Here is a 23207-nt window from a genome sequence, read left to right as displayed (position 1 = left end):
GGATTTTTAAATTATATATATCTAATTTTGTATTGTAGATTTTTCGCTATATTGAGGGATTTTGCAGTATATAGGTATTTTAATATATTTTAATTATTTTTGCAGTAAAATAAGCAAAGTAAGTGTGGGAATGGTTAATAAGAGTATGGGGAGGGTTTATAAAGCTTTAAAATATATAAAAATAGTAAATTAAATATGAGGTTGCTACTTCGCAGATTTTCACCTAGTGCAGGGGAGGTTCTGGAACCTAACTCCTACACTATATGAGGGAACACTGTATATTGAAAAGATTAAAAGTTGAAGGTGACTGGACTTGGGAACTAATGACACATAGTGGCTGAGAAAGATGCGCCATCAAAGACAGGTCTGAGGTTTAAAGGTAAGCTAATGATTAGATAGCAGTACTTTTACAACTTATAGAAGAGTTGTAAAGGTATTACAAAGAATTTCCATATACCCTTTAGTCAACTTTCTTTAATTTTTTTTTTAATTTAGTGAGAGAAGGGGAGGCAGAGACAGATTCCCACATGCGTCTGACTGGGGCCCACCCGGCAAGCCCACTATGGAGTGATGCTCTGTCCATCTGGGACGTTGCTCCATTGCAACTGGAGCCATTTTTTAGCACCTGAGGCAGAGGCCATGGAGCCATCCTCAGCACTCAGAGCAGTTAAGCCATGGCTGCAGCAGACGAGGAGGAGAGGAGAGAGAGAGAGAAAGAGAGAGAGAGAGGCGAGAGGGGGAGAAGCAGATGGGTGCTTCTCCTGTGTCTCCTGATTGGAAATCGAACCTGGGACATCCACATGCTGGGCTGATGCTCTACAACTGAGCCAACCGGCCAGGGCCTGCTTTCCTTAATTACAACATCTTGCATAACCTTGAGAAAATAATTAAAACTTAGAAATTACCGATAGCACTAGGTTTTATTGTTATTTCATTAGGCTTTCCACAGATGTCCCTTTTCTGTTCCAGGATCCGATCCAGGATCCCACATTGAATTTACTTGGCATGTCTTCTCAGTCTCCTTCATTCATGACAGTTCCCCAGTCTCTGTCTTTCATTCCCTTGACAGGTTTTTGAAGAGTACTGATCAGTGACTTTGCACAATGTTCCTAATTTCGACTTGCCTATATTTTTCCATGATTAGATTTGGCCAATTTAGGCAAAAAAACACCACGGAAGTGATGTTGTATGTAGCCTTCTTGCCTGATGATAAACCTTATTCCTGGTGATGTTAACCTTGCTCACTTGGTTAAGGTGGTGTCAGCCAGATTTCTGCATTGTAAAGTTACTGTTTTCCCATTGTGCAAGTATCTTGCATGCAAAAATGATAATATTCTCATTATTAATAAGCATCTATCAACAGTTATTGCTACAGTGTTTGCCTAATGTTGATTTTCTGTTTCCCTCATCCCCTCTACCTTTACCAGTTGGAATTCTATTGTTAGAAGAGATGCCCCTTCTCTCCCATTTTTTAAGAGGGCAGTTAGAGAGGGAAGAGGTTAGGGAAAGATGACAAGTTCAGATTTAGCCATGTTTGGTCTGAGGTGCCTATGTGACATCCAGTTGAAAATATCCAGAAAGCCTTCGGTATCTGCACAGGAACAGCAGTTGAGACGAAGAGATTGGAGACAAGCATTAGTATTCTTTTTCATTTTAGAATGTAGAAACTGAAGTTCCGGTAAAAACCTGAGGTATAGTGAGCAGTAAAACTGGTAAGGCAGCCGGGGGTTGGAGTGTACATTGTTGAGGGCCATGATTATTCTACAAATTACTTTGGACTTTGTTCAATGGCTCACCAATGCCAATTTAAGATTTGTCAGGAGGAAAAAAATTGGTAATAAACCCTAGCTCTCAGTCTACTGTAGCACTGTGTACGACATTGGAGAGCTGTTTAATATTCCAAATTAAATAATATCTAAGTACCTAATAAGTTCTGTAGACCATTAGAAAACAAGAGAAGTGTTATTTGGAGTTCTTGGAGAAGGCTTTTTGAAGGGAATGGAACTTGTCGAGGCCTTGGATTGAATTATCAGAGAGAAGAGAAAGGGCATCTAAAAAGGATGATGCTGTCAATAACTCACACTTACTTTATTCATTACAGTGTGCCAGACACTAAACTAAGTTCTTCAAGCATTTAATCCTCACATCTACCTTATGAAATAGTACTATTGTAGTCCCCATTTGACAGATGAGGAAACAGCCTATAGTGGTCAATTATTCTCTCTCCCTGTAGGTAAGCTGGACAAGGGAAGCCAAATAATACACATATCAGAGTGTTGTTATGAAAGCATGGAATTTAAATAAATGAAGTTAGATGAACTGGAAGTTCAATATGTGCTGATGTAGCTCACAGTAAGGACGGATTTTTTGTTGAGATCAGAATAATTATAGCTACTCTGTATTATGCTAGCTATGTGCTAGGCATTGTGCCAAGTGCTTTGCGTGCTTTATCTCATTTGATCCCCTCCAAAACCTCATGAGATATAGATATTATTTTTATCCCTATTTTGGAGATGAACATTACTCCTATCTCTTGCCCAAGGTTACAGTGCTGCCGAGTGTCAGAGCCAGCATGTGGACCCAAGTCTGTCTTGACTAAAGTTCTTAATCTTCATTAACTACTTAGCCATGTGAACTATTCTGCTTCTGCCCACTTAATGGATATATTAGCCATTGACAACAGAAAACCTGATGTTGTTGAGCTAAGGTCCTCTGACCTGTTGATGCAAGAATGTCAAAATTTGTAGAGAATTTTTACAAAACTTGATCTGAGCCAAACAGAGGATAAGGCTGGAAGCAGGATCTCAACAAGCTGAAATAAATGCTTCCAGAAATGATAGTTTAGTTTCTTTTATGCATTTGGAGTTAAGGAAGACTACATGGAGGTGAGAGGAAGCATGGTAGGGATCTAATTATAGGATAGTTAACAAAACTGTATGTTCTCTTGAAGATAGTTGTGCTTTAGAAGGAGAAGGGTGGGGAGAAAAGGCATTTCAAAGGTGTGTTAACCTAGATGCACAGAAACAATGTACAGGGTTTGCTTAAGACAAAGATACAACTTGTACTAAAGAAGTCATAAACCTGGGCTGCAACTACCTACCATGACCTACCAGCTAGGAATTTATGCTGAGATCACCCTGTGAGCTTACTTTCCATAAAACCCTTTTTTGTCCTCAGGCCCCTAGATAGTGCTTGGGTGTGAACACTGCCAAATATATGCCCTATGATTCTCCTTATTCTATGCCTCAATGGTTGACCAACTTCGTTCTTTCTTTATGCATAATTCAAACAGGTTACAATCTGGTTTTTCAAGTCTGGGAACTGTTCTGGTTTTACAATGGACATACAATCTCTTTAATCCCCTGCGTGTTAATTTTAAAACCTAACTCTTAGTAGGTGCTCTTATTTTCCTTTTGTCTAAATTCTTGAGGAAAAGTTCTCTTTGAAAGATCCTAATACTGACAGAAATGACAATTTCTCAGCAAGAGGTTAGCAGAAGGAGTTAATGGGAGGACAGTGGGTGGTCATTTAACCTAAGGCTCCCTAGAGAAACTCATGCTTACTATTAGATTTGAAAGGTAAAGAAGGAGTTAGCCAGAAGCTGAGAAGGCCATTCTGGAAGACTGAATAAGATTGACAATGGTACAATTTCTTGATATCGGAGATTGAAAATTTAAAACTAACATTATGAAAATATTAGGAAAATGATGTGTCTCTTTTTATAATCTCAAGGTTGTAAAAGACTTTGAAAGCATGACTTCAGAGAGAGAAGCCAGAAAGGAAATGACAAATATATATGATTACATAAAGATTTAAAAAAAAAAACTTCTATACATGAAAAAACAACCATTAGCAAAGCTATGACAGACAATGACGACCTGGGGGAAGTATTTGCAGTAAATGTCAAATAGTCTGTCTTAAATGTCATTAAAACATAAATAGGTCATACAGCTCAATAAGAAAAAGAATATGCCAGTTGAAAAATAGGCAAAAGACACAGATGGTCACATCCCCAGAAAAGAAATACAGCCGGCCGAAAAACATGTTAGAAAATAGTGATACAAATTAAAGCAATAAGTGTGTGTGTGTGTGCGCACGTGTTGTAGGGGAGGGAAAATGATTTTCCTTCCATCCTTCTAGCTTCTTGACTGAGACCTCTCCCATTCTCGCTGCCCCCCCCATAACAGATTAATAAGAGGAAAGCAAACAGACATTTGATAAAATGTACTCCCAGGAAAACAGAGTAACTCCCTGAAATGGCCCACACCACTGTTAAATACATTTTCAGGTAAACACAAAAGGTGTTTGGTGTGTGTGTGTGTGTGTGTGTGTGTGTAGGAGGAGACTGATTAGGGAGGAAAAGCACAGCACACAAGGTGAAGGCTGTTAAGCAGATTTAAGCCTTTGCCTTCTCCACTGATAATTTTCTAGAGGTTTAGTCTTCCTCCTCTGCCCAGTATAGTGAAGGAGACACCATTACAAATGGAGATTTTTCCTTCTACATACAAATGTCTCTTAAAAAGAGTAACTTCTACTTAGTTTTCATTAGGTCTGCCCTTCCTTCCCTCTCCCTCCCTCCCTCCCTCCCTCTGGACAGATAGGGACAGACACATGGGAAGGGAGAGAGATGAGAAGTGTCAATTCTCTGTTGTGGCATCTTAGTTGTTTGTTAATTGCTTTCTCATATGTGTTTTGACCTGGGAGCTCCAGCCGAGTGAGTGACCCCTTGTTCAACCCAATGACCTTGGGCTCAAGCCAGCGACCTTGTGCTTCAAGCTAGCAACCATGGGGTCATTTCAATGATCCCACGCTCAAGCCAGTGAACCCGCAGTCAAGCTAGACGAGCCCATGCTCAAGCCAGTGACCTCAGGATTTTGAAGCTGGGTCCTTTACGTCCCAGTTCGACGCTCTATCCACTGTGCCACTGCCTGCTCAGGCTAGGTCTGCTGTTTCATAAAATTAATAAGACTATGACAATCAGTATCAGAGAGACTTATTTTCGGGTAGCAAATTCTTTTCTTCAGGAAATTGAGCTTTTTCTGTAGGTACTGGCAAACAGTTAAAGAAATGGCAGATCAGAGCTGTGCTTTAGATAGATAGACTCCCTCTTGCAGCACTGTGCCTGGAGGCCAGAGACCAGTGAAGAGATTATTGTAGCGGTCTTGAGAAAGTATGAACATTAGTGAATTCATAGAGCCTAGGACAGACTTTGCGCCGCCCAGGGAATGGTGTTGTAAATAAAAATTATTTTTGGACTGTAAGAAAGAATAAAATAGCCTGACCAGGCGGTGGCACAGTGGTTAGAGCGTTGGATTGGGATGCAGAGGACCCAGGTTTGAGACACCAAGGTCGCCAGCTGAGCGTGGGCTCATCTGGTTTGAGCAAAAGCTCACCAGCTTGGACCCAAGGTCACTGGCTTGAGCAAGAGGTCACTCAGTCGGTTGTAGCCCGGGTCAAGGCACATATGAGAAAGCTGTCAATGAACAACTAAGGTATCGCAACGAAAAACTGATGATTGATGCTTCTCATCTCTCTCCGTTCTTGTCTGTCTGTCCCTATCTGTCCCTCTCTCTGACTCTCTGTCTCTGTCACACACATCAAGTGAATCTTTCTTCTCGGGGTCCAGAGTGGGTAATGGTTATAAGCACTAGTTCCTAGGAATCCCCAAATAGCAGAGTGCTGTCACAGGAGGGTGAGCCAGGGAACAGGAGCCAGAAGGCTGGGCCGGGAAGATTGGGCGCCAGGGCAGACACGGCTCCTGTTCCCATCTCCTTCTCTGTTTCCTTTATATTTAGTGTTTCCGTCACCCTTCACGTTTTAAACTGGCAAGTTCCTCTTTTAGGATGCTCTGTTGTGACTGATCTTCCTTTATGGTTACATTTCGCATAGTACTGACACTTCCTCTTGTGAACAAAACAATATCTTTAGGTGTGATGAAAATGGGGGTTATTCAATCTCCTGTTGGGATGAAGCAGAACTTAATAGGAGGCTGCACAATGATGCCAGTGAACTTGGGGCTCATATGATGATGGTACGGGTACTGGGAGGTGCTACAGGTGATAGCTTGGCTGGGGGGTTGGGTAGGGAAGGCGAGGAACCTGGAACCAGGGTGGTTCAGAGTTAGAGGGTGGACTGGTACGCCTGCTGGTTCCTACATTGGGGATGGTAAACAATTTTTTTAGGTCCAAACGATTTTATGAAAGAAAGGGTTTATGGAACCATTTGCTCACCAGGAAAAGGACCAGGTCCTGTAAAGCCTAAACCACCAACAGCAGGGCTAGATGGAGAAAAGAACATGTTTGCCATCCTGGAGCTGAAGGGGCTCTTTTAATAAAGCATTTAGGGAAGAAAGATGTAAATTGTTTTGAAAGAAATTCACATTGGCTATGGAAAAGGGTGGGGAGAAAGGTAAAGCAAGAGTAGTTCTAGGATAGGTGCATAATCTGTAAGGAAGAAGTTTTTCCTTCTTTTTGATTCTTTGTGGACAATAGTCAAGAAAGGTCATGCATGCCTGACCAGGTGGTGGTGCAGTGGATGGAGTGTCGTACTGGGACTCAGGTTCAAAACCCCGTGTTCGCCACCTGGAGCGCGGGCTCGTCTGGTTTGAGCAAGGCTTACCAGCTTGAGCTCAAAGGTCACTGGGTTGAAGCCCAAGGTCACTGGCTTGAGCCCAAGGTTGATGGCTTGAACAAGGGGTCACTTGCTCTTCTGTAGCCCCCCAGTCGCTGCACATGTGACAGAGCAGTAAATGAACAGCAGAGATGCGGTAGCAAGGAATTGATGCTTCTTGTCTCTCTCCCTTCTTGTCTGTCTGTCCCTCTCTCTCTATCTCTCTCTCTCTCTGTTACAGAAACAAAACAAAACAAAAAGAAAGTCCATGTATAAGCTAGATGTGGTGGTGTCTCATGTCATCTGGTGGTCAACTATTTTTTTTTTTTTGATAGCCACCTGGAATTTGATTCAACTTTTAAATTTACATTGAGGAATGTGAGCAGTTTTTGTTAGTTTCAGCCCACAGCTGTAAGTGAATTAACTACCCTTCTCTCTTTCTCCCATGCTTTCTCTTTCTCTAAATGCTTTAGAAAGAGCTGAGTTTACAAGTTTCTGGGCAGGAAAACCTCAGAGTAGTACAGGAAGCATTCCTTGGTAAACGGAGAAACTGTGATTTTGAATGGAATCTATAGGTTTTTCCTGAAAACAACAACAAAAAACGCCAGGGAAGACCTCACTTTTGTAAGATTGCAAGAACCAAGCAGACCTGGAAATGAGGCCGATAAAGCTAAGATGACCCTGTCTTAGGTAATGCTGAGCTCTGAAACCCGGTCATGTGGATGTGATTTCCTGCCAAGTTAGGTTTCTGTTTTGAGATGTTTTACCTTCCAGAGAGTAGCTCCTGTGGGTTGTGTGGTAACACAGGTGTGGGGCCGTGAGGGAAAACGTGCAGAGCTAGAGTCTAAAGAAGAAATGCCTCATGAAGCCTAGAATGTATCTCGTGAGGTGGAAAGGATGTTGATCCGGAAGTTAGGGGACCTGGGTTCTTGTCAGAAAGATAGTCAGAAACTTTCCCCCTGGGTTTCTTCTGTTAAATGAGATTAATAATAAGGAAGAAGGCCCTGCATACTTAGCAGGTCATGGGGAAATGGAAGCGTTTTGCTTTATTGTATTTCTCTCTATGCTACGTGCTCACGTGCCTTTGTTCAGGTGCCGAGCTGGGCACATTTCATAAGAAATATAAATGTACCAGGTTGGGGCTGGGATATGCTCAGATGCATTTAAATTTTCCTGCTGTCCTTGTTTGTATTTCCAACTGTCTTTTCTTCCCACACTTTTTGCAGCTGAAGGGAAATTTAGCTGTCTGCTAGTCTAAAACATATACTACCAAAATTTGGAGGTAGTTGGCTGCTAACCAAGGAAGAAAGCAGGACTATTAAGGCAAACGCTGGGGCCTTCGGGCTTCTGAATTGAAATTTATTTTCTTATGGCTCCTTTGGTTAATCATCACTATAGATGTGACTCTACCCCGACAGGACAGGTTCAATGTTATAAAATTTTGAAGTTGCTAAAGGAGGCCATTGTTGAACAAAAACCTTCAAGGCCAAAAGTTTTTCTAAAAGGGTTTATTGAGCCATATGCTAGGCAAAGGAAGAACCAGGTCCTGGGACATATGATCTAAACCATCAACAGCAGGACTAGATGTTGAAGAAAAACGTACCCACCATCCAGGTTTGTTAGGACTTTTTTTTTTTTTTTTTAAAGAGACAGAGAGAGAGTCAGAGAGAGGGATAGATAGGGACAGACAGACAGGAACGGAGAGAGATGAGAAGCATCAATCATCAGTTTTTCGTTGCAACACCTTAGTTGTTCATTGATTGCTTTCTCATACATGCCTTGACCCGGTCTACAACAGACCGAGTGACCCCTTGCTCGAGCCAGCAACCTTGGGTCCAAGCTGGTGAGCTTTGCTCAAACCAGATGAGTCCGCGCTCAAGCTGGTGACCTCGGGGTCTCGAACCTGGGTTCTCCGAATCCCAGTCCGACGTTCTATCCACTGAGCCACTGCCTGGTCAGGCTGATAGGACTTTTCTACAGTGAGTTTGCAGAAGAAACATGTAAGTCGTTTTGAAAGAATTTTACATTGGCTATAGATAAAGAGGATGGGAGGATGTGAAGTGGAGAAAGTTATGAAATAGGTGCATAGTCTGTAAAGAAGAAGTATTTGCTGCTTTTGGATTGGTTGTGTTCAACAGTATGGAAAGTTCATGTTTAAGCAATATGTGGTGGCATCTTTTGGTCTACCATTCAACTATTCTCTCTAGGTCCATGGACCAGTGTTGGTCTGCCAGAAATTTCATGCAGGTCCATGAAAGAGTTAACCACCCTGCTATTGTATGAAGATTTACAGAGTCTAAAATCATTGGGGCTTTTACCTTTATACAACATGAGGATGGTTAACTCTTGTGGATCAGCATGAAATTCCTGGCGGAAGAGCAGTTGAAAGACACTGCCCTAGATAATTACGGAAAATAGTCACCTGGAGGTTGATTCAAAGTTTTAATATGAAGACAGTCCCCGGGTTATGAACGAGATAGGTTCTGTAGGTTTGTTCTTAAGTTGAATTTGTATGTAAGTTGGGACAGGTACATTTACCTATAAAATGCAGCTTAGATAGATGTTTGTCTTAACATGGTATTTATTTTTAACTTTCTGTGTATATGAATACTTCAACATTTTCAAACCTGTAGAACCTGTTTTGTTTGTAACCTGGGACTGCCTGCATGTTCAGGAATACGAGCAATTTTTTTGTTGTTGTTGATTCTGTTAACTGATTAACCTCTCTTGTCTCTTCTTTACATCCTATGGTCTGCTGTGATTTAATTTAGTACATCTTAGAGCTTTTTCTTGTAATGAGATTACTGGAAATGGAATATGATGAATATGGGGTTCTTTTTTAAATCTTCAGATTTGATATGTCTCCATGCATCTGATTTAAAGATTTCTTGGGGAAAAAAAATCCTCTATCTGGGTTTTGGGAATATACAGTCATTATGAGAAAGATTAAAGTGCTGGTTAGAACTGTTACCTGTGAATGCAGAGTTAGACCTCAGTCCTCGAGTTCGGCTAAGGAAGAATTCAGAGCCAAGAACTCTAATGCAAGAAGTTTATTTAGAGATTCACAAAGGTAGAAGAATTGAGCTCGCTGCTCTGAGTGCACTCAGGAAACAAGTTAGAGGCAAAAAGAAAAAAAAAAGGTCCTTGGGGCTTAGGAGAAGGAAAGCAAAGATAAAATATCTAAGGAAAGAAGGGTTGGGAAAGGCTTGGACATACTCAAGAAAGAGAGAGAGCTCACACATACTGGTTCCTTTGTCATAAGGGTTTTTATCTGTTTTTCCAAAGGTAAGGATTTTAAGGGAAGTCTCAGGGGAGGCTCTCAGTAGAACTTCCATCAGCTTTCTAAGTATGTCATTCAGAGTCATGGTCTCTACTGATTGGTCAGTTTTTATTTTTGTTTGTTTGTTTTTTGTATTTTTCCGAAGTGAGAAGTGGGGAGACAGTCAGACAGACCTCCGCATGTGCCCAACTAGGATCCACCCGGCATGCCCACCAAGGGGCGATGCTTTGCCCATCTGGAGCATTGCTCCATTTCGGTGGGAGCCATTCTAGGGCCTGAGGCGAGGCCATGAAGCCATCCTCACCGCCTGAGCCAACTTTGCTCCAATGGAGTGGGAGGGGAAGAGAGAGATAGAGAGGAAGGAGAGAGGGAGAGAAAGGAGAGAGGGAAGGTAGAGAAGCAGAATGGTGCTTCTGTGTGCCCTGACTGGGAATTGAACCCGAGACTTCCAACATGCCCAGCTGATGCTCTACTGCTGAGCCAACTGGCTAGGGCTGATTGGTCAGCTTTAAGGTAGGGGGTCATTAGTCATTCCATTTGGTCCTGATATCAGCAATGGTGTCACTTTGTCTGGTTTTGCTGCTTTTCTGGGTCTAGAGCTGAAGCAACTGAGGCCTAAAAGTCATCTCTAGTTTGACCAAAACTCTGTCTCTGTGGTCAATAGGCTATTTATTGTGGGTCAGAACCTCATTGTCCTGAGGGCTTAATGCTTAAGGGAATGGTCATGCAAAAGTTTGTATGGGAACCACATGAGGCTATTCTCCAGCCACCTTGTTTCTCCTCAGGGAGATTAAACCACATAACTAGCTATATGAAAGGTTGGGGGTCTAAACCGCATGATGAGCAATATACGAGGGGAGGAAACTCACCCTAAGGGCTATGTCATAGACTGTAATAATTGTTCTCAGTTTTGCTTGTTGCTAGGCACCTGGGACTTTCTGCCCTGGTGGCATTCTGTACCTGGCCTACTATTGTTTTTGCTTTGCTTACACCTGTCTACTCTACCAGAATGACGTGGTCACAGAAAAGTAACTGTTAGAAAACTCACTTAGAGTCAAGGAAACATTAGCTGCCTCAGAAGAGGTTAGCTCCATGATTGAATTGAGGATAATATGACACCCTCCTGTGTTGGAACTGGAGGCTTGCTCCCTTTAGTAGGTTATTGGGCTTCTGGTGCAGCACTGTCATAGACGACAACCAGCAAAATTGAGCAGTTATAACTGCCCCTAAGGATCTGCTCCTCTCTTCTAGGCTGTGAGTGTAGAAAATCAAGAGTGAAGTGTGGGGCCCAGTGGTATGCTTTTGCTTCTCTGTTTAGCATGTTGGAAGGATCTTGGGGAGGCTGCTGGCATAGCTTTTAAGAGACTCCAGAAGTACTGAGGATATTTCCAAGGTGCTTGGGTCCCCTCTCTGCTCTCTGTGTACTGTAGCTTCAGAGTGTAGCCTGTGATGGGCCCGATGCTGGGTAACTATGTGCAGCCTCCAGCTTGGCCCCTTGCCTCAGGTGAGTAGCTTTATTGCTGGGTCAGTGGTAAAGGATACCAGCTTTGTTTCTGCATTTCTTGGACTGTTCCTAAGGGTTGGAGTGGGGAGTGGGAATAAGTTCATGTTTGAATGATTGAAATTCCAAGTCAGCAGTCCTTATCACAAACAGTTAAGGTCATATGGATTTTAGAAACCAAATTTTTTTCATTTTACAGATGCACCCATCATCAAAATGCATTATTTCTATGGAAAATGTATGAATAGTCACCATAAGTGTAATAAAGTCTGTTAATTGCCTCAGCTCAGGTCAAGTCATGCTTTACTGCCAAATTAGCTTTGGAAAAACAAAAACAAAACTAAACAAAACAAAACAAAAACCAAACCTTGAGAGCTTTTTAGATTTGGTGATGGCCGATAAAGGATTGTGGACCTGTACTTGTCATTGGTTTTGCGCTTTTAATGAAATTGATCCACAGGAGGAATGGGCCATTCTCAATGGCTGTTTCCTTGGAGGGCTCTGTGATGAGGTGTTGCGCAGGCGATGCGCTCCTGCTGGCTCGCCTTTCAAGATCCTTTCTCTTTCCTGTTCTTCCTTGTCTTCTTCTTGGCAGGGATTCAAGTGTCTTTTCTGACAGTGTTTTTCCTTTTAGTACATTTCTTTTTGAATGTAGACTCTAAGAGAACTTAAGAACCAAATGCTAAAGAATATACACATAAAAAAGCCAAACAAGTCAATAATCTGTATTAATAAATGGTCACAAGCAGACAATCTGTATTACTAAATGGTCACAAGATGGAAACACATATTGTTGATTTTATAATCAACACCATTAAATCACTGTAGGTGAAACAACTCCACAAACATGGGTTTCTTTTTCTTTTATCTTTTTTTTAAATCAGTTTTTAGTCCTGCCGAATGTCTCTGACATCAGGCCCAGGTCAAACATTCAGCTTATCTGGCCGCCAGGAGTGGTTGAATGTCCTGGGTGTTTGTAATATGTGCAGATTCCTGAAGTCCCAGACTTCTGGACTCAGCATTCTGAATGGAGGAGCCCAGTAATGTGCATGTTTATTAAGCAATCTGCAAGGTTTCTTTGTTCCTCTGGACTCTGGAGAACCAGTGTTTGGGTGAAGATCAAACTGCCACAGCTTTGAAGGCTGTAATCCAGGCCTAGGTCAAACAAAGTAGGATGGGACTGATTTGTCTCTTAGGACAAGGTTCTTTTTGTTTGGTTTGACCTGGATGGAGACTAGAAGAATAAAATTACTAAATCATGCTTAGAAACAAAACAATCCAGTGTAGGGGAGGAAAAATAATTTTCCTTCTACCCTTCTAGGTTTTGGGCTGAGGTGCCCTTGTTATAAAAGATACATTAACAAGAGAATAACAAAAAGATGTTGAATAGCCTGACCTGTGGTGGCGCAGTGGATAAAGCGTCAACCTGGAAATGCTGAGGTCGCCGGTTCGAAACCCTGGGCTTGCCTGGTCAAGGCACATATGGGAGTTGATGCTTCCAGCTCCTCCCCACCTTCTCTCTCGGTCTCTCTCTCCTCTCTCTCTCTCTCTCTCTCTCTCTCTCCCCCTTTCTCTCTCCTCTCTAAAATGAATAATAAAAAAAAAGATGTTGAATAAAATGTCTACCTCTGGTGCACATGGGAGAGACCCAGAAAAACTGAGTCAACTCCCTGAAATGGGTTAAGCCATCACCTTAAATACCATCTCTGCCTAAAGGTAAAAGAGTTTGGGAAGGGAGGGAGCAAGTTATGGGCTGTTACCAGGAAAAGCACAGTAAGCAAGACTAAGGTTGCTATGCGGGACTTAAGTCCTTGCCTTCTACATGTAAGAGCTTCTAGAGATTTAGTCATTCTCTTTCTGGTACTCAGGAGAAAACCTTAACAATGGAGATTTGCCTTATTAACATAAATGTCTCATAAAGTGGTAACTTCTCAGTTTTCAAAGCTTTTCTAGTGTCTGCTGTTTCTTAAAAATAATCAGCTGAATATAATCCCTATGCCAAAGAGAGAAATATTGGCAAAGCAAATTCTGTAACCTTTCAAAATCAATGGGAGGTAGAAAGCCTAGGGGTAGCAATATTGATAGAGTTGCACAAAGAATACAGGATGCCTAGTTAAATGTGAATTTCAGATAAACATTGAATAATGTTCTGATATAAGTATAACCTACTAAAGCATCATCCATTGTTTATATGAAATTCACACTTAACTGGGCACCCTGTATTTTTATGAACTCTGAATGCAGGTATTGATTAACCCACCTTCCCTCATGGGACATGAACCAGGCGGCATTTGTGTACTTGTTCTATGCTCAGAATCTATTTGCACTTGTCTCGGGTTGAAAGCTTCTGAGACTTGCTACTGGTCTTATATTGAAGTTCAAGTGTTGGAAAATTGAGTCTGGTTCCAGAGGTTAAGAGGAAGTGTTCCATGTTGTCGGGGTGGGTTTTATATTGAGTGGGACACTTGAATCTATGTTAATAAATTAAAATTTTAATTGAAAAAGAGGAACTACTCCAGAGGCTAACAGGGCCTAAGAAATGTTTTCTTCATCTCTTACCCTCCCCCCAGCTATCATTCTCTATGTCTGTCCTCCATCTTATCTCTCTCTCTCTCTCTCTCTCTCTCTCTCTCTCTCTCTCACACACACACACACACACACACACACGTATGTACAAACACAGATGTGTATGGAAAACCACCTGCTTGCCTTTTTCATTTTTATGCTACATTTTCTGTGTTAGAGTTTTGTTATATTTAGTAGTAGTGATAGTAGTAACATTGTCTCACTACTTCTAGCATTTCTTTTAATAATTATATTTAATTCTTTTTCCATTGCAGATTTTTCTCCTGGCTTGTCCTCCATGTCCGGGAGCTATCGTCATCTTCAAGTAAGGGAAAGTTGTTTTTTGATCTGTTGTCACTGCTATTCAGACTGTTTTGTCTGTTTGATAATCTAGGATGATGAGCCCCTTGCTGTGAACCCCTTGGGCCTGCACCATGTTGTTTCTGGGCATCCCAAGAGACGAAAGTCTTTAAGGGCCCAGTGAAACAGGGATATGTTGTATGTAGAGATTTGGCTTTTGTCAATCTCTGAGAAATCCTTTTTAGCTATTCCTTGTGGTGGTGGTTTATGGCCAAGGCATACTCCCTTGGAAGTTTGCTGCCTTCCTAAACTTTCTTGAGAGCAAGCTGGGGGCCAGACATCTTCCCTCATATCAAGAATCTCTTCATTGTGGTCCTGCTGCTCCGCTGAGGCTATGTCTTCACTTTGAAGTCCTTTGTTCTTCTGTTTTGATGTTTTTTATTTCCCTTTAAATTTAAAGTATGTAGAGAAAAATATCACCTTATTACTTACGAGTCCTGGCGTTCTTCAAAATAGCAAATATTAAATCCATTAAAGTGTATTACAGGAAAATTGTGTTTATCTGAAGACAAGTTTGCTCTTATATAAAATTTTCCAGAGTCCCGGAACTCTCATTGTAACCGTGAGTCGTAACCATCTTGTTTATGAAGCCTTTTGTTAGAGTTGCTGACGAGAAGCTAAATTGACCAAATTAATTTTATCTATTTTCTCCTTCGCTGGCCCCCATTTTGGAGCTGTTCCTGAGCAGTGGAATGGCCACAGGCCAGAGGGAAGGGGCAGGAAGTAAAGAGCCCAGAAGATCCTTGGATAATTGAGAGTGGTGTAAATGGCTTTCTGATTTAGTTAAGTCATTAAAGTGTTAGGTAGGGGAAAATATACCCTATTTTCTGTTTCAAATAGCTTCTTGGAATAGCCGTGTGCTCTTGGTTTGGTGAGTAACTCTGCTGGATGAGGGTAGTAATGGATCCTGATTTCGTGTATTTCTACTTGCACAGCTCCTACGGGGAAGGGGTGTTAACCCTGTTTCCTCCCTGATTTTCCAAAATGGGCTCTTTTTTATTTTTAGTGTAATGTTTCCAAAGTGCCATGCATTAGTTTTATTTCATCATTATGAAAGTAACAGTTCTCATTAGAGAAAATGCAGAGGCCCATAAAGAAGAAAATGAACACCTTTAATCCTGTCATCAAAAGATACTTTTGGGTTATTTTCTTTCTTTTTTTAATAAGCAGAGATCCTCTTTAGGGCTTTTACTGTCTCTTTTCTAAATTTTATTTTATATGTACATTTTATACATAAAATACATAAATATGATTGCTAGATTTACCTTCTTATAGTGGTCCTTTTTTTTTTTTCTTTTCCTTATTTTGTTGGGCTTCTTCGTCTCTCTCTTTGCCATCCTTGCGTACTACCCAGCAAGTATGTACCCTTCCATATTTTCTTTCATGCTCGTGTGTGCGCGCACACACGCACACCCACACACAGGTTATTGCTGCTCATTATTTTACAAAAGTAGAATTTTATGTATAATTTAATGTATCTTTCTTTTTTCACTCAACAGTATCTCATGGAAATCTATCAATGCCTATTCATTTAGCTCTTACTCTTTTAAAACAAGGGTGCAGAATAGTTTATAGAGGTGCAACTACTTATGTAGCCATTCTCCTATTATTGAACATTTGTATTCGTTCTTTCCAGATTTCTGCTACTATAATCAATGCCAAAATAAACATCATTGTGAATATGCTTTTATTTACTGGTGCTTTCTATATATGTATTTGCGCGTGTGTGCACACACACATACGTATGAATTTTTTATAAAATTGTATATACATTTGTTAACATGTATGTCCATATTGATTTACAAAAATCAGCTGTTATAATTTATTTTTGTATATAATATAGAAGATTATTCTTTTCTTTATATCCTTACCAGCATAAGGTGTTATGGTTCTTTTATAATTTTCACAAATCAATGGATTAATGTCTTTGGCTACTAATGTATTTTATTATTATATCATACTTTTTTGTTCAATTAAATTTGCTTTTTGAATTTTGTTCATATTATTTGCCCTTTTTATAGGTTTTTTTTAAATTTGTATATCCTCTTTGAATATTTTTTTATATTGGCCCTTTGTCTATCATTGTCATAGATAATCTCTCGCAAATCTGTATGTATTGGGTTTGCTTATGATACATTTTTTCATATAATTTTTTTACTTTTTTGTATCCAAATATGACTCTTTCATTGTATAGGTTTTGGCTTCCAGTCTGGATTAAGACTGTTTTTTTAAAGGTGGACAACTAGTTGTGGGAGCATAATATATTGAATAATCCCTACTTTTCCCTGTGACCTGATCTACCATCTTTGTCATGTCATAAACCTTTTTTAAATTGAATTTATTGGAGTGACATAAAATAGTAAAATTATATAGGTTGCAAGTATACAATTCTATAATACATCAAATCTATACCGCGTGTTCACCGTAAAAGGACAAGTCTCCTTCCGTCACCATTTAACCCCCTACCCTCTTCTGCTCCCTCCCCCCCCATCTCCCTCTGGGAATCACCAGACTGCTGTCAGATTATGAGGTTTTTGAGTTTTGTTTTTTTGCTCAAACCCTTCACCTTTTTCACCGAGCACCCAGCCCCTACCCTTCTGACAGCTGCCAGTCTGTTCTCTGTATCTATGATTGTTTCCATCTTGTTTGTTATTTATTTCCTTTATTTCATTCATTAGATTCCAAATATAAGTGAAATTATTGCTATTTTTCTCTCTCTGACTGGCTTATTTCACTTAACATAATACTTTTCAGGTCCATCCATGCTGTCAGAAAGGTAAGAATTCTTTGTTTTTTTACAGCTGAGTAGTATTCCATTGTGTAAATGTACCGCAGCTTTTTTATCCACTCATCTACTGATGAGCACCTGGGCTGCTTCCAAATCTTGGCTGTTGTAAACAATGCTGCAGTGAACATCAGGGTGCATACATTCATTTGAATTAATGTTTCAGGTTTGTTCAGATATATTCCCCAAAATGGAATCACTGGGTCATAAAGCAGTTCCATTTTTATTTTTTTTGAGGTAATAGCATAATGATTTCCACAGCAGTTGCACCAGTCTGCATTCCCACCAACACTGCAGGAGGGTTCCCATTATTTCACATCCTCACCAACTCTTGTTCTTTGTTCATCTGTTGATGAGTGCCATTCTGACAGCTGTGAGGTTCTTATTGTGGTTTAATTTGCATTTCTCTGATGATTAGTGATGTTCAGTGTCTTTTCACATGTTTATTGGCCATCTGTATGTCCTCTTTAGAGAAGTGTTTATTCAGATCCTTCACCCATTTTTTTTTTTTTTTTGTATTTTTCTGAAGCTGGAAACGGGGAGAGACAGTCAGACAGACTCCCGCATGCGCCCGACTGGGATCCACCCGGCACGCCCACCAGGGGCCACGCTCTGCCGACCAGGGGGCGATGTTCTGCCCCTCCGGGGCATCACTTTGTTGCGACCAGAACCACTCTAGCGCCTGAGGCAGAGGCCAAGGAGCCATTCCCAGCGCCCGGGCCATTTTGCTCCAATGGAGCCTTGGCTGCGGGAGGGGAAGAGAGAGACAGAGAGGAAGGAAAGGGGGAGGGGTGGAGAAGCAGATGGGCGCTTCTCCTGTGTGCCCTGGCTGGGAATCGAACCTAGGACCCCTGCACGCCAGGCCGACGCTCTACCACTGAGCCAACCGGCCAGGGCCCCTTCACCCATTTTTTTAATTCAATTGTTTTATTTTGATGTTGAGTTGTTTAAATTCTTTATAGGCTTTGGATATTAATCCCTTATCACATGTATCATTGGCGATTATGTTCTCCCATTCAATGGGTTGTCTTTTCATTTTGTTGATGGTTTCCTGGGCTGTGCAACTACTTTTTACTTTGATGTAGTTCCATTTATTTATTTTATGTTTTGGTTCCCTTTTCCAAGGAGTTATATCAGAAAAAATATTGTTACTAGAACTGTCCAAGATTTTACTGCCTGTTTTTTCTAGGATTTTTATGGTTTCAAGTCTAATATATAAGCCTTTAATCCATTTTGAGTTTATTCTTGTGTATGGTATAAGAAGTTGGTCTAGTTTTATTTTTTGCATGTATCTGTCCAATTTTGCCAACACTATTAATAAATAAACTATCTTTACTCCATTGTATGTTCTTGCCCCCTTTGTCAAATATTAATTGACCATAAAGGTGTAGATTTACTTATTGGCTGTCTGTTATGTTTCATTGACTTATATTTCTGTTTTGATGCCAGTACCAAGTTGTTTTGATAGAAGGTAGCATGATTCCCTCAAATTTGTTCTTCTTTCTCATGGTTGCTGTTGTTATTCAGGGTCTTTTGTGGTTCCATATCAATTTTTGGAACATTTATTCTAGTTTTATGAAATATGCCATTGGTTTCTTGATAGGAATTGCATTGAAGCTATAGATTGCTTTGGATAGTATGAACATTTTAATGATGTTAATTCTTCAATCCATGAACACAGTATATACTTCCACTTGTTATCTTCTTCGATATCTTTCTTCAGTGTCATATAATTATTCTTGGTTAAATTTGTTCTGAGTTCTTTTTTATGCAGTTGTAAGTGGGATTGTTTTCTTAGTTTCATTTTCATTATTGATGTATAAAAATGCAACTGATTTCTGGATATTTATTTTGTATCTTGCTACTTTCCTGAATTCATTTATCAGTCCTAGAATTTTTTGGAGGAATCTTTTTTTTTTTTTTTTTAATAATGTCATAATTTTTTTTTAAATTTTTTTTTTAATTTTATTTATTTGCCCTGGCCGGTTGGCTCAGCGGTAGAGCGTCGGCCTAGCGTGCGGAGGACCCGGGTTCGATTCCCGGCCAGGGCACATAGGAGAAGCGCCCATTTGCTTCTCCACCCCTCCGCCGCACTTTCCCTCTCTGTCTCTCTCTTCCCCTCCCGCAGCCAAGGCTCCATTGGAGCAAGGATGGCCCGGGCGCTGGGGATGGCTCCTTGGCCTCTGCCCCAGGCGCTAGAGTGGCTCTGGTCGCAACATGGTGACGCCCAGGATGGGCAGAGCATCGCCCCCTGGTGGGCAGAGCATCGCCCCTGGTGGGCGTGCCGGGTGGATCCCGGTCGGGAGCATGCGGGAGTCTGTCTGACTGTCTCTCCCTGTTTCCAGCTTCAGAAAAATGAAAAAAAAAATTTTATTTATTCATCTTAGAGAGGAGAGAGAAAGGGAGAGAGAGAGAGAGAGAGACAGAGGGAGAGAGAGAAGGTGGGGAGGAGCTGGAAGCATCAACTCCCATATGTGCCTTGACCAGGCAAGCCCAGGGTTTTGAACCGGCGACCTCAGCATTCCAGGTCGACGCTTTATCCACTGCGCCACCACAGGTCAGGCCTGGAGGAATCTTTATGGTTGTCTATACAGTATCATTGCATCTGCTATTAATGACAGTGTTTCTTTTTTCTTTGGATGCCTTTTATTACCTCTTTTTGTCTGATTGCTGTGGCTAGGACTTCTAGTACTATGTTGAATAAGAGTGGTGAAAGGGGGCACCCCTACCTTGTTTCCTATCTTAAGGGAAACACCTAGTTTTGATCACTGAGTATGATGTTTACTGTGGTTTGTGATATATGACCTTTATTATGTTGAGGTATGTACCCTAACTTTGGTGAGAGTGTTTTTCATAAATGGGTGCTAAATTTAATCAAATGTGTTTCTCTGCATCTATTAATATGATCATATGATTTTTATCTTTCATTTTGTTTATGTAGCATATCACATTGATGATTGATTTGTGGCTATTGTACCAATCTTATATCCCAGAATAAATCTCACTTGATCATCTTTTAAGATCTTTTTAATGTATTGCTGGGTCTGGTTTGCTAATATTTTGTTGAGAACTTTAGCTTCTATGTTGCCATCACAGATAATAGCCTATAATTTTTTTGTAGTGTCTTTATTTGGTTTTGAATTTAGGATAATGCTGGCCTCATAAAATGAGCGTGGGAGTTTTTCTACCTCTTGAATATTTTGAAATAGTTTGAGAATAAGTGTTAGTTTTTCTTTAAAGGTTTGGTAAAATTCTCCTGTGAAGCCATCTGGTGCAGGACTTTTGTTTGTTGGGAGCTTTTTGATTACTGCTTAAAGTTCACTAGCTGTAATCTATCTATAGGCAGTCCCCAGGTTACGAACGAGATAGGTTCTATAGGTCTGTTTTTAGGTTGAACTTGTATGTAAGTTGGAACAGCTAGATTTACCTATTAAATGCAACTTAGGCACATTTGTCTTAACATAGTATTTATTTTTACCTTCTGTGCATATAAATACTTAAACATTTTCAAATACAACCTTAAAAAAATCTTGAATGATGATTGACTTCTTGGAGAGGATGAGACTGTGTTAGAGTCAGGGTTTGATTCTGCTGCTGGGGTCAGTTTCCTGAAGTCGGCATCAAGGGAGGTTTGGACAGAGCTTTTTTTTTCTCATCATAAATGGTCATGTAGCTTCTCAGGCCTTCAGAAACTGTACAGTAGACTTTGATGAACCTCTCTGTATCAGGAGAGGTTCCTCTAAATTTGCCATTCCTGCTACAATGAGATGAAAATACCAGGTAACTTTTCTGTAGAGAACATTTTTGGTTCTGGGGTTTCTAGGTTCCTATTTCCTTCCCTAAATGCTATCATCTGCTGCTCTAGTTCCTTAAGGTCTTCATTGGTTAGTTCTTTGACATGGGAGTTGAGTAACTTTATATTATTTTCACTGATGTCCAAATGCAGTTGATTACCAATAGTCCTTATGATGCTCCATTCTAAGTACAAGTCTTATTTATGTTGGATGTTTGTAACTCGGGGACATACTGTATTCAGATTTTCTGATTCTTCCTGATTCAGCTCTGGAAGATTATCTATTTTTAGGAATTCATCAATTTTGTCCAGATTGTTCTATTTTTGGCATATAGTTGTTCATAATATTTTCTTATATCTTTTGCCTTCTCTTGGTGTCAGTTGTTACTTCTCTTTCATTTCTGATTTCATTTATTTGGATCCTCTCTCTTTTTTTCTTGATGAATTATTTTAAAGGTTTGTCAGTCTTGTTGATCTTTTCAAAAAACCAGGTCTTGGTTTCATTGATATTTTGTATTTTTTTTTTAATTTTTTTTTTATTTATTCATTTTAGAGAGGAGTGGGAGAAACAGAGAGAGAGAGAGACAGAGAGAGAGAAGGGGGGAGGAGCGGGAAGCATCAACTCCCATATGTGCCTTGACCAGGCGATATTTTGTATTTTTTTAATGGTCTATTTTGTTTTATTTCCACTCTGATTTTTATTATTCCCTTTCTTCACACTTTGGGCTTCATTGTTTTGTTTTTATTTTTTATTTCCTTTAAGTATAAAGTTAGATTGTTAGAGATTTTTCTTGTTCCTTGAGGTAGGCCTATAGTGCTATAGATTTCCTTCTTAGGACTTTTTTTTGCTATTTCTTATAAATTTGAGTTGTTTATTCTCATATTTATTTCTTTCAAGGTATCTTTTGATTTGCTCCTTCATCTCATTGTTAACTCATTCATTGACTAGTAACATGTTATTTAGTCTCCGTATCTTCTTTTTTTTCCAGTTTTTTTCTTATGCTTGATTTTTAGTTTCATACCATTATAAGTAGAGAAAATGCTTGATATGATTTCAGTCCTTTAAAATTTATTGAAACTTGTTTTTAGTCCTAACATGTGGCCTATTCTAGAAAATATTCCATGTGCACTTGAAAAGAATATATATTCTACTGCTTTGGGGTAAAATGCTCTGAAGTATCAATTACATCTCTCTCATATAGTGTTTCATTTAAGACCACTGTTTTCTTGTTGATTTTCTCTCTGTAAAATCTATCCATTGATGTGAATGGCGTGTGAAAAATCCCCTACTATTACCATGTAACTGTTGATCTTATCCTTTATGTGCAGAAAGATTTGCTTTATATATTTAGGTGCTTCTTTTTTGGGTGCATATATGTTTACAAGGGTTATATCCTCTTGTTGGATTGGTGTCTTTATCATTTTTTAGCGTCCTTCTTTGTTTCCTACTATAGCTTTATTTTAAAGTCTGCTTTGTTAGATATATTCTAGCTCTTTTTTTTTTCATTTTCCATTTGTATGAAATATCTATTTCTCTCCCTTTACTTTTAGTTTGTGTGTATCTCTTGTTCTGAGGTATATCTCTTGTAGACAGCATATATATGGGTCTTGTTTTCTTATTCATTTGAGGTGTACCCTATGTCTTTTGATTGGAGCATTTAAGTCAGTCACATTTAAAGTTATTGATAGGTGTGTATTTATTGTTATTTTATTCTTTTAGCTATGTTCCTGTTGTTTTTGTTTTCTTTTCCTTTTTTTTTTTCTTCTTGTAGAAGATCCTTTAACATTCCTTGTTATACTGGTTTGGTGGTAATAGACTATTTTTTATTATTATTATTATTATTATTATTATTTTGTCTGCAAAGCTCTTTATTTCTCTTTTAGTTTTTAATGATAGCCTTGCTGGGTAAGTAGTCTTTGTTGTAGGTTCTTGCTTTTTATCACTTTGAATATTTCATACCAATCTCTTCTGGCCTGAAATGTTTTTGTTGAGAAATCAGCTGACAGTCTTTTTTTTTTTTTTCTATGACAGACAGGGACAGACAGACCAGAACGGAGAGAGATGGGGAGCATCAACTCATAGTTGCAGCACCTTACTTGTTCATCGATTGGTTTCTCATATGTGCCTTGACTGGGGTTAGAGGGGGCGAGGCTCCAGCCTAACCAGTGACCTCTAGCTCAAGCCAGTGACCTATGGGCTTAAGCTTGCAACCATGAGGTTATGTCTGTGATCACATGGCTCAAGCCAGAGATTCTGTGCTCAAGCTGGTGAGCCCACACTCAAGCCAGATGAGCCTGTACTCAAGCTGGCGAT

The 23207-nt window shown here is 39.9% G+C and overlaps 1 protein-coding gene across 7 annotated transcripts in view; it reads left to right on the top strand.

Moving 5' to 3' along the window:
* The window catches only part of TMEM164 (transmembrane protein 164), a 195547-nt gene that overhangs the window by 71046 nt on the left and 101294 nt on the right, over positions 1-23207 (top strand). For 5 of the 7 annotated variants that reach the window (XM_066250295.1, XM_066250289.1, XM_066250290.1 and 2 more), the window contains one exon: positions 14231-14280. The exons of the other annotated variants lie outside the window; for them this stretch is intronic. Coding sequence is in view for 3 of the 5 variants with exons in the window: in XM_066250289.1 (XP_066106386.1) it covers positions 14231-14280 (50 nt within the window). In the remaining 2 variants the exon portion in view is untranslated. The remainder of the gene's footprint in view (positions 1-14230; positions 14281-23207) is intronic. 7 annotated transcript variants of the gene reach the window in all.

The sequence above is a fragment of the Saccopteryx bilineata genome, chromosome X, assembly GCF_036850765.1.
Source record: "Saccopteryx bilineata isolate mSacBil1 chromosome X, mSacBil1_pri_phased_curated, whole genome shotgun sequence".
In the NCBI taxonomy this organism is placed as follows: Eukaryota; Metazoa; Chordata; class Mammalia; order Chiroptera; family Emballonuridae; genus Saccopteryx; species Saccopteryx bilineata.
This window is presented reverse-complemented; position numbering and strand designations above follow the sequence as displayed.